General features: G+C 47.0%; 1 protein-coding gene across 3 annotated transcripts in view; it reads right to left on the minus strand.

The window, feature by feature from the left end:
- The window catches only part of WDFY4 (WDFY family member 4), a 277,304-nt gene that overhangs the window by 191,433 nt on the left and 69,296 nt on the right, over positions 1-16,575 (minus strand). For all 3 annotated transcript variants that reach the window (XM_073793353.1, XM_073793354.1, XM_033841802.2), the window contains exons 13-14: positions 14,229-14,322; positions 791-1,005 (exon numbers count right to left, since the gene is read on the minus strand). In XM_073793353.1, the coding sequence (XP_073649454.1) occupies positions 791-1,005; positions 14,229-14,322 (309 nt within the window). The remainder of the gene's footprint in view (positions 1-790; positions 1,006-14,228; positions 14,323-16,575) is intronic.

Genomic DNA, 16,575 nt, shown 5'->3' on the forward strand with positions numbered 1-16,575 from the left:
AGGGGTTGCCTTTCGTCCCTCTGCACTTGGTCCTGTGTGTCAGCAGGGGTCCAGCTGGCCTGTGGCCCTGGGTACCACCCTCCCTACACCTACATTGTCTAGGGCAGGGTGGCCTGGCCACAAGTACTTAAGAGACCCCTGACCTCCCTCCTAGAGCCTTTCTTTCCTCTGCTTTTCTGTCTTCTGTGTCTGCTCCTCCTAGTGCATCTTCTCTCCCTGCTGTGGCTCTCCAGGAGACATGTGGCTTCATGGAGGGGCTGCAGTGCAAAGGCCCCACAGGACACAGTGGTGCTGCCTCTGTCCCCGTCCTTGTAGGGAGCCCAGTCGTGGCCCGTCACACCAGCTAACCTCCCTGTGGTCTAGCCTCGTGGCAGTCAGGCCCCTACAGCCTCCACCCCTCTCAGCAGGGTATCTTCACCTGGTCTGGTGAACTGCACAGGCCACAGGCCTCAGCCACTGCCACTCCCTTGAAGTCCCCCTCTTTATACCCAATCTCCTAACTTTGGTCCTCCCAGCTCCTCAGAGCTCCCACTCTGAACTGAGCATCCCATCCAGCACTGTCCTGTATTGTCTGCAGGACCCTTTGCTTATGATCCCTCTCCCCGAGAACATCAGCTCCATGGGAGGGGCTACGTCCGCTCTGCGGGCCTCACACTGTTGCAGACCCAAGGCTCCTCCCTGGACTTGCAGTGTCCATTGCTGGGGAGGGGGAGGGGGCACTCTTACTGCCCACTGTGCACTCGCATGGCCGCCAGGGGCTTGGCAGCATTTAACGTGCAGCACGCGGTACCTTAACACGTCTGGTTCGATGGCTTGGGAAGCAAGCTTTTCAAAAATCCTGATGAGCCCCGAGTGCAAGGGGCTGCTGCTGGTGGTCAGCGCCTGGTGGCAGTAGGTCATAAGGGTCCTGAGCATGCCCGCCTCACACATGACCTGACGGTTCTTCTCCGACTTCACCAGGGACTGGATGTGACTGGCCACGGAGCACTGGATCTCCTCGGAAAGCTAAGAGTAACCAAAGCAAGCAGTGAGCCCCGGAGGTCGGCATGTTTCGTGGGCCACTTTGGTAAGCTCCCCACTAGGCCTTGAGTTGGTGGTGGGGCGAGGAGACTAGCCCTCACAGCCTGTTCTTACTGCACCCCGTCTGTCCTGGCCTCTCAGATGTGGCCTCCTCACAGGAGCTGCCAAACAGGTAGACAGCTTCAAACAGACTGCAAACTGGCAAGCGAGAGGCTGCATCAGCCTGAGACGTGTGGTGCTTGACCCGCACCATGTTTAAACCGTTTCTGAATTGCTAACATTTTTAAAAGCCTGGAGATTCCACGTAAAAGTCCAGACTTGTGGCCTCTCTCAAAAGGTGGAAAGATCTGGTCATGCTGCTTTGCCATCCTGTGTCTGTCAAGAAGCAGTGGGAGCTGGGCAGCGGCTATGCCCTCTAGCGGGTCCCACAACTCACCCCCTCCCCACTGGCATCGCTCACTCAACAGTTCTGTGTTTGAGTTTGCGCCCCCAGTCTAGAAGGTGGAGTCCTCCTGGGAGTGCCAGCCTGCAGCAGGTGCCCCACCCAGCTGCAGCCCGCCCCACCTTCACGTGCCAAACCACACCAGCTCATACAAGCCCCTGAAGTCACGGCTCCAGCGGGGAAGCCTTCCCTGCACCCCTCATCCTTTGTCCATCTCTCTGTGCTAAGCACCTTCAGACACACAGACAGCTGGCCTCTTATCTTCCTCCTACTAGATTTCAACTCACTTCACTATCTTTATGTCCTTGAGGCCCATAGGATAAAGTGCATAGAATCAGCTCAGTCAGTATTGAGCCAAATACAATACATTGTTTTCACAATCTTCCTTTCTTCATAAAAGGGTAAACCCCTGGAATTCCCAGCCTCCACGGATATATAAATTGGGGGGTGGAATTTTCTTCATAAAAACTCTTAAGACTGCCCACATTTTCTTTTACTTTGTATAAGACTCTCTGAAATGACCAGGATACCAGTTAGATCTTAATGGAGTTTTCCTGCAGTGGAGGCTATGTGGGCTCCCCCCAGACGTCCTTCTCCAGGTTAGTGTACCCATCACAGCTGCCCCTCCTGTGGAGGTCAAGCTCCCCTAAGTTGTAGCTGCCCTGCTATGTAACTCCCATATATATGTTCATGCATGCACACGTGTGTACATGTACACATACATGCACGTACACACATACATAAAAGTGTGCACACATGAATACAAACACATATACATCGCCCCCAGACTACAGCCAATGAAGCCATGCCCTTCAGCCTCTGTGGTGCAGTTCATGCTGAGAGCCCCACCCTGTAGGCTCAGGCTGAAGCTAGACTTCAGCTGATAGCATGTCCTCACTCAGCTCCTTCCCCTGCACCACTCTGCTTCCCTCACCTCCCTTCTTCTGAGTCCCTCCCTCCACAAATCCCATGCACCTGTGGCCCTGTCTCGGGCCCCACTTTGGGGAACCCAAGCGGAGACCCTAGCCTGCTTTTCATATTGCACACATTTGCCCTAGTCTCTGGTTTCAAGAAAAGGGATCTATGGTGATGTAGATTATGTCTAGCTTAGTCTACCAACGCAAAGCCAGGAGTCACCATAAAGGCACTTACTCTGGGACTCTGGACCCAACACTCAGAATCACCTCGCTCTACCATCACCTACCTCCCTGTGCATGTAGTTATTCGAGGCCACCCTGCCCAGAGATGGTCAAGAGTATGTCTGTATCACTAAGGGATAGAAATTTGTAAGATGGCGTCCTTCTTCAGGCTGTGAACACAGTTTTGTAGCACATGTTTCAAGGACTACAATGTGTGGTGAAACATATTTACAGTGTTTGTCATCAGTTTCTAGATTTTTTTAAAAAGGAAGGGGTGGGACTTCCCTGGTGGTGCAGTGGTTAAGAATCCGCCTGCCAATGCAGGGTACACAGGTTCGATCCCTGGTGTGGGAAGATCCCACATGCCGCAGAGCAATGAAGCCCGTGTGCCACAACTGCTGAGCCTGCGCTCTAGAGCCCATGAGCCACAACCACAACTCCTGAAGCCCGCATGCCTAGAGCCTGTGCTCTGCAACAAGAGAAGCCACGGCAATGAGAAGCCCGTGCACAGCAACGAAGAGTAGCCCCCGCTCGACACAACTAGAGAAAGCCTGCATGGAGCAACAAAGACCCAACGCAGCCAAAAATAAATAAATAATTTTTTTAAAAAAAAGGAAGGGGTCACACAGCTCACCCTCCCATCCTCCCACGCCTTCCAAAAGCATGACGCCTATAGCTCCTGCCTCAAACTGATGGCATTCAGTGAAATTCCCATCATTACAATATCTTCGGTAATATTTATGACTTAAAATTTTAGACTATTCAATTTTAGTTTAAAATATAAACTACATTAGAATGGTTTCAGGGGGGCTGCTCCCAGGTAGGATTTTGTCACTCTGTCAACATCACTGATGTCAAGGAGAGATCTCATCACTCAAAGAACATGGTCCCTGCAATGGACTGTTTGTGTTCCCCCCCACCAAATTCATACATTGAAACCTAACCCCCAGTGTGGTGGTATCTGGAGGTGGGGCCTTTGAGAGATGCTTAGGTCTTGAGGGCAGAGTCATCATGAATGGGATTAGTGGCCTTAGGAAAGAGACCCCAGACAGTTCCCTCCTCCCCTGCACCACGTGAGGACACAGCGAGAAGAGTGCCATGAGTGTGGAAGTGGGTCCTCACCAAACACCGAATCTGCCAGCACCATGATCTTGGACTTGCCAGCCTCCAGAACTGTGAGAAATAAATTTCTGTTATTTGTAAGCCACCTGGTCTATGGTGTTTTGTTATAGTGGCCCGAATGGATGAAGACAATCCCCTTCCCTGTCACTGTGGTATCTGCACAGCCAGCCTGAGATGCTAGAGGGACATGTATAACCCAACAGGGACCAGAAACAGAAGAAAGAAATGTCAGATCTAATTTGCACTAAACAGTTCCATGTCTTTTACTTTAAGACACTCTTCCATGTAGAAACCTCCCCAACCTCCTGACTCCCTTCCCCAAATCTTTCTTCCAATGCTCTAAGTGTCCCTTCCTACATCCAAGGAGCCCGCACCTCTGCCTTCCTTCTTCACTCTTCTCAAAACAGAAAAGCTGCTTCTACCCTCTTGCCCAGAACTCTCCCTCTCCCAGAACTTGGAATATTTGGTAACTGCAGTCTTTTAATTTGGGGTGAAAGTTGGGGAGACAGTCTGCATGTAATAAGATGCAAAAATAACAACACAATGTATTATTAATAAGAATTAAAAAGAAATGTCTAGAATCTCCAATTTTTATTACCAGCACTTCACTTATTGCTTTGGGGACTTTTGGCTTTCCTTTTTGTTGTTGTTTTTGCTTTTTTTTTTTTCCTCACCAGAGCAGGAATACTTAAAATCTAAATATGCAAAAAAGAAAGAAAAAAAGAAAAAATTTTCAAAAGGAAGAAACAGAAATGCTGATCTTATCTAATGATGCCACAAGTTTACTCCAAAATTGCTCAATACCCCATAATGGAGGAGGGAAAATTGATCGTCCTCATTATCGCTGCAGCTCTGTCAATACCAATATTGCCTTGTTTTGAATAAAATGTGCTGTTTTTTTCAATGTTGGTTCCAGTAAAATGGGGTTTTAGTGAAAATATGAGCAGTAGCAGGAAACCAGTCTGGTTTCTCCCCCTACAAATGGATTGATTTTCCTAACGCACATTACTTCCAATGCAGGAAGGGGATAGTGGTTCAATTAGGACTCAGTGGTAAGCGCTCAAGGTCATCAGCAGGCTGGACCCACAAGGCAAATTATCACAGAGAGATGTGCGGGGCCGCCTGTAGGAGTTTTCTGCCTTCTCCACTTAGCAGCTGAGTCTTCAAGTCTGTCCTTGTCCAGCTGTGGATGTTTAATCTTCTTTATCTCTCCCACCCCCCACCTTCTCTCCTGGTCCAGGTTAATATGGTGGTCCCAGAGCCCAGTGAGGGCTGGGTCCTGGTGGGGTGGGTCCCTCCAAGGAGGCGTGGGCTATGAGTACATCAGGCCAGAGTGTGTCTTCTAGACATTAATCATGTAGTCCTAACGAAAAACCATCAGATGACCAGCATCTGCTTCCCCCAGACACTTAGAAAGAACTAGGGACTGTCACTGAGCTACTCAAATTTGGACTAGTCACTTATTCCAATTTGGTTGAAATGTTCTTTATTTGATGATTTTGGAAGACAGATGATACATTTTAAGTGACCTCTGCTCTTCTGGGATGTCACAGGTAAATATGTGTTTTATTTGTAAAGATGTGTTTTATCTGACAAGGTAAAGATGTGTTTTATTTGACAAGTCGTTGTGGTTTTTATCTTTGCTTACTTAGAATTAGCTCTTTCTTTATATGGGCATAAACTTTCCATTGTGCACAGCCCCCACCAGCCTAATACACTCGTTTGCAGTGCCCACATGGCCTTATAGGCATGGGAGTCTGTGATCTTGGTTTAGGTGTAAGAGGGTCCAAATCCCATTGAATCAGTAGAATCCATGTCTAAAGGCATGGCTTCCTGGATGTACTTGTATAGATTTGCAATGAAGACCAAGATGCATGTGGGCGCCTGCTTTAAATCTTCTGCTTCTTTTACAATTTACAAATTACATACATATTTTGGCCAATACTTCCTGGTTACAGAAGCCTAGGATCTTATATTAATAAAATATTTGTCTCTTTCCAGCTTTACTTCTCAACCTCCCCTTTGGTCCACCGTGTACTCTACCCCAGTAACATCCTCACCCTTTGCCGAATACGCCATAACCTTTTTGACTGATGCTCAAAGTTGAGAATGTCCTTTCTAATCCCATCCCTTTGCTGAGATCCTACTTATTAAAGAGACAATTCACACGTTCTCTCATCTAAGAGAACTTTTCTGATCTTCCTAACTAGCACTGTGTCCACACCTGAATCATTATAAACACCACACTATGACAAGCTGTCTATCTATTTACCAAGAACTGTGAACTGCTGCCAGAGACAATGGCTCCTCATCCTTGTGTCCCCAGCACATATCCCTGTGCCTCCAACACAACAGCTGCCCAGTAGGTGCAAGCACAAGGGCACAAGGTGTTCTAGGAAATAGCAGGTGCGCTGGACCAGAGAAGGTGGTCAGAAAAGGTGATGTGCCAACTGAGTGTTGAAGAATAATGAAAACAGTGCCAGGTCAGCAGGGGAAATGATCTTTCCTGAGCCTGTGGTCAGCCCTGAGATGGAGCATGAGGACATCACTAGGGAAATCCGCTTGTAAACATCCATCCAGGAGGATGCCTGCACAGCCTGGAACCTGAAACATCTGCGAAGAGTTTCCATCACCTTGGACACACACCCCCTCACTCCACGACAGCTAGGTCAGGTGAGCAGTGGGCCCCATGAGACCCAACATCAGCTTCCAGCCAGAACCCTTCCCCGCTGTGGCTTGGGCATCCTCGGTTAGCTCAGAGAAGGAGGGATTAACTTACCCTGAGTATCTCTATTGCTTTGGCCAAAGTAAATTGCTGACACAACTCTTTTAAGATATACTTTTTAAACAGATGTGTTGTTGTTGCTGTTGTTAGCAGATCTCCACACACGACTGTCTGGAGAAGATTCCTCAAACAAGACTACAGAGTCCACAGTCTCTTGTAGAGATAAGAGATCCATTTCCAAGCATTCTGTGACTCCAGCCCCAGTGTGTTGCTTTGAGCTTCCAAATAGACATTTACCCTTCCTTCATCTTCTGGGCACAGGGCACACAAATATCTACCCAGAAGTAGGTACTCATGTTGATTTGACACTAACTAACGGGAAACTTGGGCTAGCTACTTTCTCTGGGCCTCAGTTTCCTTAGCTTTAAAATGAGAATAATGAAAATACCTACCTCAATGGTATGTTTTTGGTGGGAGTCAACAGAAACAGCATTTGCGAAAGTACTTTTCCTTAAAGGATGCAAGTGTTTTCAGAATATTAATCCCTTTTAGTTGCAGTCTTCTTTTCTTACCTTGTATCAGTAAGGTTCCTGATTAATTATCATTTGTATTTATCAATTAATTTATCAATTGTATAATGCCAGCTGGAAATATACCTAAAATGTATTACCTTCCATTCTGTATTTCTAAAATTTTATATACTGTGACTCGGAGTCCTAGGAACATCGAGTACCAAAGCCAGAAGAGAAAGGTAGGGGGTACGAGACCACATACTGCATGCCAGGTAGCCCTAAGGACACTCGAGCTATACTTCCCACTACTCTTCTCAATGGGAAAATATTATTATGAGAATACTGAGACTGAAGAGGTTACATCAATTTCCTAAGGTGACATAGCCAGTGAGTGGTAGAACTGGCACCCCAACCCAGGTCTTACTTCAAAGCCCATGTTTTTAAGACTGAGTCATGCACTCATTATAAGGAAGGGAACTCAGTATCTCACAAGGGGCATAAACTGATGGCCTACAGAAGTGTTTTATTTGGTGGGGGTAGTTTGGCTTTGCTTTTGTCTTGTTTCCCCCTAGCTAGAGTGTGAGTACCTCTAGGCAGGGCAAGTACACTTCCCTACGACCACAGGTCTCACCATTCCTTACTGTTTACACCTACACATTTACTTTACGACTCTGGCCCCAGGACACTGTGTCTGCAACCCCTGTGATCTAGGCCAAATCTGAGTAGCTGAAATTGAGGTGCAGGGAAAGGAAGTGGCCCATGTTAAGTCATAGAAATAACGATGGTACAGGACTGGAGGAAAGGTCGCCAGATAATTGGACCAGAGCTCACCCTATCAACTTTAACTTCCACTCCATCATTCTATGTCCACTGTAGCTTCCTTTTGATGCTCTTCATCTCCATGCAAGATTATGTCCATTTGTTCTATTTAAGAGGCTACCCTAAGAAGTCACTTGGATTTTGACCAGGATCTGAGACTTTTCCACCCAGGGACAATAGAAATATTTGGGGAAGAATGGGGTCAGAATGAAAGAGCAGAAGAAACATAGAAATTCAACATATTTGAAATCTCTAATGTGTTGTAATTTAATAAAGCAAGACTCCTACTTTGCCAATTTCCTTGTTGAAGGAAATGGCTCTTTTCAAATAGCTTGCCCTTACACAATGCTATCCAGGGCTATTAATGCTGTCGATACTTGAGCTATTTGAAACCCACATGATTAGTTCTTTGTCTTTGAAATACAGGCTAATTCCAGAAAATGGCACCCTTTCCAAATTGAGGTGCAAATCAGTTGACAGATGCAGCCCGAGCCTGATCTTCTTTCTGTCCCATCATACTGTGTGGGAGGCTCCCATCGCAGCAGAATCTGGAACACACCCAACAGTGAGGGGAGGTGCACACTGACTATAGACAACAGTCTCTCTAATGCCCAAGTCTGATCATGTCCTTGCTTTCCAACTGCCTCCCACCCACGGCTACCACCTCCCTACAGGGAAGGCAACTTGGTGCAGTGGCAGGAGGTCCTGGAGCCTCCCATCAGGCACATCCACCACCTAGCTATGATGTTAACTCTGTCACTTAAGTGCTACAAGTTTCAGGTCCTCATCTGTGAAGTGGGAATACTGATGTCTACCTTGCAGGGTCATTATGAAGATCAAATGATAAAATGCTTGTAAAGTTTCGGCAACTAATAGCAGTAGCTACACCAGTCAGCAAGTGTTTCCCATGGTGCCTTGTATGTTCTGCTTGCCATGTTAAGTGCTCCTGCATTGCTTCAGCTGCTCCTCACAATAATGCCATGAGGAAGATGATATTATTCTCCCCATACTACAGCAAAGAAAATTAAGGGTCGTGGAGGTTAGATAATTTCCCATGGTTCTGTGGCTGTTAAGTGGCAGAGAGATTTGACCAAAATCTGTCATCTTCAGAGCCTCATATAGTGGGTGCTCATTAACCACAGCAGTGATGATGATGCTAACGACAAAGGATGGTAATCCAATAAAATCCAACTGCCTGTGGATGGTACTCAAGGCCCCTCATGATTTGGCTTCAACCTACTTCTCCTGCCCCATTTACTGCCTTTCTACCCGCATGGTCTATCCTCGCCCAACTGAACTATTTGAAGTCCCCGCATGGGCATCTCCACGTGTACCTCTCTCTGTTGTCTTGTCCCACCCTCCTCTACCTGATCTGGCATAGACAGGTCTCTTCTTTAAAGTCTGGCTCCAGTGTCCCCATCTCTGTGTGGCTTTCTCTCCCCTCTGCCCCAAGGCCCTGTGGGCAAACCTTTGTTACAGTTAGAATATCTAACTATCTTCTCCACTCGTCTGAGTACCCACCCTCAAACTCAGGCTGTGTGTTACTGTGACGTTGGTCTCTGAATCCCCAGTGGCACCTAGTAGGTGCTGCGTAATTATTAATAAAAGTAAATACATCACATTGGTGGCCCCGACACAGGCCGAGTTCCACCTCTGTGAAACTGGATCTGACTTCCCACCCTCTGAGTTCCCACTGTCATGCACAGAGCAAATAACCCTCTGCTAAGACATGAACGGAAGCGCAGTGGTGCTGGGACAAGAGAGCTCTCCACTACTGGTCAGAGTTCTAGCCCAGAGCCACGTCCCTACAGCAAGCCCCTCATGGCTGCTGAGCATGCCAGAAAGAAAGAGAAAAGGCCTTTCTTCTCAGTTACTTCTTCCAGCGGCCAACTCAGCTCCAACAGAACTGAGCTGGACTTCACTTTTGCCTTGTGCTTAGTACAGCAACATTCACAATATAATTCCTAGAGTCCAATGTTAACACTGGCGATGATACAAGAGGAAAAAAAACTCAGCTGGATTATTTGTTTCCAAGAGCAGCTCGCACTGCTAGCATTTTGCAGAGGGAAAAACCCCCTCTTGGTCATGAACAGAACAAATTTAATGTGGCCACAATTAGAAATAAACCAGACAACCCATGTAAGTAGTTAAGTTGTTGCTTCTAAAATGATATCTGTACCTTGGAAAGCTATCAATTTCTCATCCATAAGGCAGGAAGAGCATCTGAGGGATGTAAGGTGGGTAAGAGTATAGGGATGCTGGGAATCACCAGGCCCACCTAAAGGGAGATGAGTGGGAACTCACAGTCCATCTTTTTTTTTTTTTTCTTTTGCGGTACACGGGCCTCTCACTGCTGTGGCCTCTCCCATTGCGGAACACAGGCTCCGGACGCACAGGCTCAGCGGCCATGTGGGATCTTCCCGGACCGGGGCACAAACCCGTGTCCCCTGCATCGGCAGGCGGACTCTCAACCACTGCGCCACCAGGGAAGCCCCTCCAACTTTTTAGGAATACTGCCATCTACTGAAACTTCCAGCTGCTTTCTCTGCCCCAAAACCTGCAGTCCTTCTGTCAGTTTCATTTCAGCATTTTCTTGTGTGTGTCTCATTTCTCATTTGATCTACTATTCTGTTTGTTGTTATGAGGTTTCCCACCGCCCCCACCTCTTTCAGAAGTTAATTACTGTAATTACCCAACTTTTAATAGCTGCTGATCTGGCATCTGCAGAAAATTTCTGAGAACATGTACCACTGCATTTCATTTGCATATTTGAGAGAGAGTGTGTGAGAGTCAGACTTTTCCTAAATTACTTATTGTGACCTGAATAGAGAAGAAGTATCCTACCAAGTGGAAGCCTCATCTGCATACTTAATTTGTCCAATTACCATCCCAAGAGGAGGGAAAGTTCCTCCCCACACACTGATGTGACAACTCATGGTGTTTATCTGAAACTGGGGCTTCTCCACAGAGTCTTCATGCACTAGGAAGCGGAAGGACAGGCCACTGTCTGCTCTGCATCACTTCGTCAGTCATCCTCACGGTGGAGTTTTGCACAACGTGTTTATCAGCAACCGTTTGACTGCTAAGACCACCCAAACCACTGGCTTGGCTGTTCTCATTGCAAGTGCATTGCAGGGTATGAAATACAGCTAAGGAAGCCCAGATGCATGACCCTGCATTCTGCAAGAGCTGCAGAGATGAGAGATCTACTCATCAAACACATCTTGACCTTGAGCCTAGAAGTGAGTTTTAGATCTCCCCTCAACACCTCCATGATTTTAGGAAGTTACACAACTCTCTTGAGCTTTAAGCACCTGCAAAATGGGGGAGATTCTCATTTTAATGAGCTGTTATGAACACTGATTAATGTTCCTGGAATAGAAGTAACACTCAATGTGTATTAGTTTCCAGTATGCTCCAGGCAGAACCTGTCGTGAATACTAAGGTAAAGAAAGTAAGGTCCCAGGCTTTAGATAACCAAATGACTCAAAGACATTTGATTTAGGGGTCAAATAATTTTATCCATCAGTTAGATGCCTAAGGCAAGTGTGGTGGCTGGTCTTTAAAGATGGCCCCCAACAATTCCCCCTCTCCTGTACACGCAAGCCACCCCTCACGTCAGTAAAGGAGACACAGGTCCCTTCTCGCTGAGTCTAAGCTGAACCTGTGACTCACTTTGACCAACAGAATGCCATGGAAGTAATGCTGGCTCGTTCCAGGCAAAAGCCTCCAGAAGGCTCGGCATCTTCTGTTTTTGTGCTTTGGGGAACCCTGAGCTGCTATGTGGCCTGCTAGAGAATCCAGGTGGAGGTGTACAGGTAGAAGCCAGATGGTGAGGGCTACATGGAGGAGAAGCCAGGCCCTACCAAGGCCCCAGACATCTGACCCAGCTGGGCCAGCCTAGGAGCCTCTCACCATTTGAGCCAGCTTGTGAACTGCCAGCTCTGTGAGTGGAGAAGCCATCTGGGTGCCCAGCTGATACTATGTGGAGCAGACAGAAGCTGTCCCTGCGGTGCCTGTCTAAACTGCTGACCCACAGAGCCACGAGGAAGAACGAGACCATTATTGCTAACTTGGCAGCCCTCTGTAATACAACGATAGATAACTAAAGGAGCAATCAAACCCATTCTAGCCCAGGCTACTGCTGTCCCATAAACGTTGAAAGATATAAAGTGCATATTCCATTTCACTATTAGATGCATCCCTACTCATTGGTTTGATAATCACTTTATCATCACTTTCCAGGAGAGGATCAGGAACCAGATAAAGGATTCCAGTTACAAAGAGACAGGTAGACATGGAATTGAGTTAGTCCTTTTTTAACTCCTGTACCTAGTTTACAGGATTTCCTAAGTAAAACAGTCCCTTCCCTACACATCAAGGCTTTTGCTCCTCCACTCCACTTCCCACCAATTTCGGAGGATTTGCAATATTTTTACTAAGCCATTGTCATTTTCAATGATTAATAACACCCCTATAGTTGACCCTTAAACAACACAGGTTTAAACTGCACAGGTCCACTTATGCATGGATTTTTTAAAATAAATATAAGACCTGTATTTTCATTTTACAGATCTTTACCTGAGTGTCGGGAAAAGTTTATGTTCAATTAGAGATCACAATATGTGGAATCAAAACTAGCATCTGAGTCCTGATTCTACCCAAACTTTTCCACCTTCCTGTCCTTGGGTGAGTCATTTAGCAACTCCTTTGTTTTCGAGGCAGAGATAGTAGTACACTGTGTGAGCGTCAGCACCCTTAACCCCCATGTTGTTCAAGGGTCAACTGTAGTCACCATTTCTTCTTAAAACATATCACCTCCTTTTTAACTCCAGGACAAAACAAAGCTGGACCCGCACCCCCGTGAGCCCCCATTCTCCTATAGACGCCACTGCTGTGCAGGGGAAAGACCATAAGAACTGCCACCAGGTAGGACCACATTTAATACCAGGTCCACCAACTCAGAATCCTTAAAAGGCATGTACATTGTCTAAGACTCGGTTTCCCCACTGGCTAAAATGGAAACAATGATACTCCCCACCAAACATCTATGAGGGTAGATAATCAGTGAAAGGGTGTGGCACCGTGCCTGGTACATGGCAGCTGCTCGGTTCAAGTAATTTCCTTTCGTCTGCTACTAATTCAAGAGCGTATTTTCCAGGGCTTCCTCAACTTTGAGTTTCTTTCTCAGAACCTCTAGAGAACATATTCTCTAAATTGAGAGCACTTCCTGAGAATCTGCCTCGTTCTGTTGCTTTCACCGGTACAAGCGCACGTCGCTGCAGTAGGGCCGTCCGTGCTGCCAGGACAGGAGCTAAGAGCCACCTTGACTCCCCCCCTTCCCGTTTCCTGCACCCCGTTCATCCCAGGGCCTTGATTCTATCTCCCAATAGGTCTCCTGACTCCTGGCTCTACACACTCTCCCACAGACGCCACCATAATCAAGCTACCACCATGTGCTACCAGACTGCGGACATGGCTTCCTAACTGCTGTCCCCATTCTCTTCCACACAGCCCCATTCCCAGGCCACCCTCCATGCAACAAGAGAGATTTTTAATACAAAAACCTGATCGTGTCCCCCTCCATTCACTTGAGAGAGACTTCGTGTTGCCCTTGGGATAAAACCCCACAGCTTGTCAGGGCGGCAGCCTTCCTCCGCCTGCCCCATCGGGCACACTTCCAGCTCTCCCGCTTTGCTCCCACCCCAGACACCTGCAGCAGGCTCCTTCCCACCTGCTTAATTGCTACTCATCTTTCAGGGCTCTGCTTAAATGTCACCATCAAAGAGATGGCTTCCCTGACATCCACACCTTCATCTAAATTAGATTTAATTAGGTCTTCCCCCTCCACTTCCATTCCCATTATTCTCTGTCAGCACCCATTTTTTTCCCTTAATATCACATGTGACAATTTGTAATTGTAGATTCATTTGTGAGCTTATTTACTTAGTCTGTCTGCCCCACCACCACCTCCCGGTCCCCACCACAGATGTGGGCTCCTTGGACAGTGCTCAGTTCTCATCCTGTTAGCCCTGCATGTCCTACGTAGAGCGCCGAGCCAGGGTCACAGCCAATATCTAAGCAATGGATAAATTAATGGGGAGCAGAGGGCTTCTGGTCCCACCAATGCCCAGCGCTATATGTAGCACTTATATGGGACTTGCCTCATGAAGGTAAATCATTTCATTCAGTTTTTGTTTGGCTGTTGTTTTCAGAAGGTCACATCACCAACAGGAACAATCTGTTTTGAGTGGCCATGGAAGCGTGGGCAGAACTCAATCAAGGGTCTCAGACCCACTGATACTCCCCTGCAGGAGGCACTTCACGAAGGAGGCTCTGTTCATACAGGGGACTGGAGGCAAAGGCAAAAGGGGAAAGGGAGTCTCTGGCCAGAGGAGCTTAAATGATCAGTCATGAAAAAGACAAACTCATGTGTTCACAACAAGTACCTGAGGGTGATCTTCATGGTACAACTGAGGCAGCAGCCTCACCATGACGCACAGGATCCCAGGGTGCATGATCACAGCATCACCTTCATCCGTCCTGCAGAGAGAGGGGAGCGGGACATCAGACGTAAGCCTTCGCTTCTGCTTTCCACAGAACTTTCTGGATCTTTCTAACACAGGCCACGATACACAACCACAGCCTACCACTTAATTATATGACCTTGAACTGATTAATCTGAGCCTAACTTCCCCCAACTGCACGATGGAGCTAACAATGCCACACTTTCCGCGTAGAGTCACAGAACAATGCCGCTGTGCACTAAGGCACAGTGTCCGGCACGGAGCAGATGCTTCACGGAAGGTAGTTCCCTGGGCCGCTACCCTCTCTCCAGATATGTGGGAGGTGGAGAAGCTCTCATTTTATATCAAACAAACACACAAAGGACCGTGTCTGGATCCCTTCAAGATGGTGTAAGCACACTCTACTCTGTCCTACCCACTGAATTAAACTAAAACCCCAGATAGAACGCATGAGCAGCTCTCTGAGGACTCTGAAAAGTAAACGGTAGCACAGCAGGAAACCAAACCCAAAGCACCATGCAACTGGTAACGTGTTTCCTGGGGCTTCCCCCTCCAGCATCTCCCGGAATGGGCTTACAAGGAGTAAGAACCGTGCACCACGTGTGGACAGAACAGACACAGCCTCCAAGAGGAGGCTCTATTTCTAGTCTAAGGAGTGGGAAAAGAGGCTCCAACAGGGCCCAGAGCATGGAGGAAAATCCCTGGAATTTTCTTTGTTGAGTTTCTCCATTCTTTCTCACTTCAGCCTCCAAGAAACCGCACAGCAGCAGCAGTGACCAGGCAAGCATCTGAAATTCTCGGGGCGGGGAACCCTCCTCTCTGACCAGAGGAACTCTGGTCCCAAGAGTCAGGCAAAATCCCCAATGTTTTTGTCTCTCTTTTTCCTCTCCCTGCTTGGCCCCAGAGACAGATGCAATTGTGGGAAGTGCATGGCAGAGCAGAGAAACTAAAGCTCCAGCTTTCTAGACAGAGGAGAAGGAAGGGACCCCAGAGAGCCAGAAAGTGTCGGGAAGATGATGAAGAGGAGGAGACTTAAGAGTGAAAACACTAAGTTGTGTATCAACCTCTGAGCTCAATTCTGAGCTGCACATGTGTGGATCTGACCCTAAACCACATTCCGAAGGCTTTGAGAATTGCTCAGGAAGAGGTTTGAAAAAGTTTTAAAAATTGAAAAACCACTCGCTAAGCTAGCAAAGACAGAAAAAGACACAAATTACCAACATCAGAAATGAAAGAGAGAATACCACTGCACACCCCACAGAAAGGATAAGAAAATACTACAAATAACTCTGTGCACACAAATCTGACAACCTAGATAAAATGGACCAGTTCCCTCAAAGCCACAAACTACCAAAAGTAAGCAAGAAGAAATAAATAACCAGGACAGTTTATAGCGAGCACAAAGACTGAATATGTAGCTTAAAACCTTTCCACAAAGAAAACTCCAGCCCCAGATGTTTCCACTGGTGAATTCTACCATACATTTAAAAGATAAATAACACCAATTCTATACAATTTCTTTCAAAATATACAAGAGAACACTGCCCAATGCATTTTATGAGACCAGAATTACTCTGATATCAAAAGCAGACAAAGTCAGTATAAGAAAAGAAAACTACCTGCCAACATCTCTTAGAAAAATAGGTGCAAAAATCCTCAGTAAACTACTGGAAATCAAATATAACTATATATAAAATAAATAAGGCACTATGGCCAATTTGTCTTATCTCACAAATGCAAGGCTGGTTCACTATTCAAATAACAGCCAATGCAGGGACTTCCCTGGTGGCACAGTGGTTAAAAATCTGCCTGCCAATGCAGGGGACTCAGGTTCGAGCCCTGGTCTGGGAAGATCCCACATGCTGCGGAGCAACTAAGCCCGTGTGCCACAGCTACTGAGCCTGCGCTCTAGAGCCTGTGAGCCAAAACTACTGAGGCCCACATACCTAGAGCCTGTGCTCCACAACAAAGAGAAGCCACCAAAATGAGAAGCCCGTGCACCGCAATGAAGAGTAGCCCCTCCTTACCACAACTAGAGAAAGCCTGCACACAGCAACGAAGGCCCAATGCAGCCAAAAAATAAATAAATAAATAAATAATAAAATTGAGGACTAGAAAATTGGTTCAAGATGGCAGAGTAGAAGGACATGTGCTCACTCCCTCTTGTGAGAGCAATGGAATCAGAACTAACTATTGAACAGTCATGGACAGGAAGACACTGAAACTCACCAAAAATGATACCCCACATCCAGAGTCAAAGAAGAAGCTG

This window comes from Tursiops truncatus, chromosome 16 (assembly GCF_011762595.2).
Source record: "Tursiops truncatus isolate mTurTru1 chromosome 16, mTurTru1.mat.Y, whole genome shotgun sequence".
Classification (NCBI taxonomy): Eukaryota; Metazoa; Chordata; class Mammalia; order Artiodactyla; family Delphinidae; genus Tursiops; species Tursiops truncatus.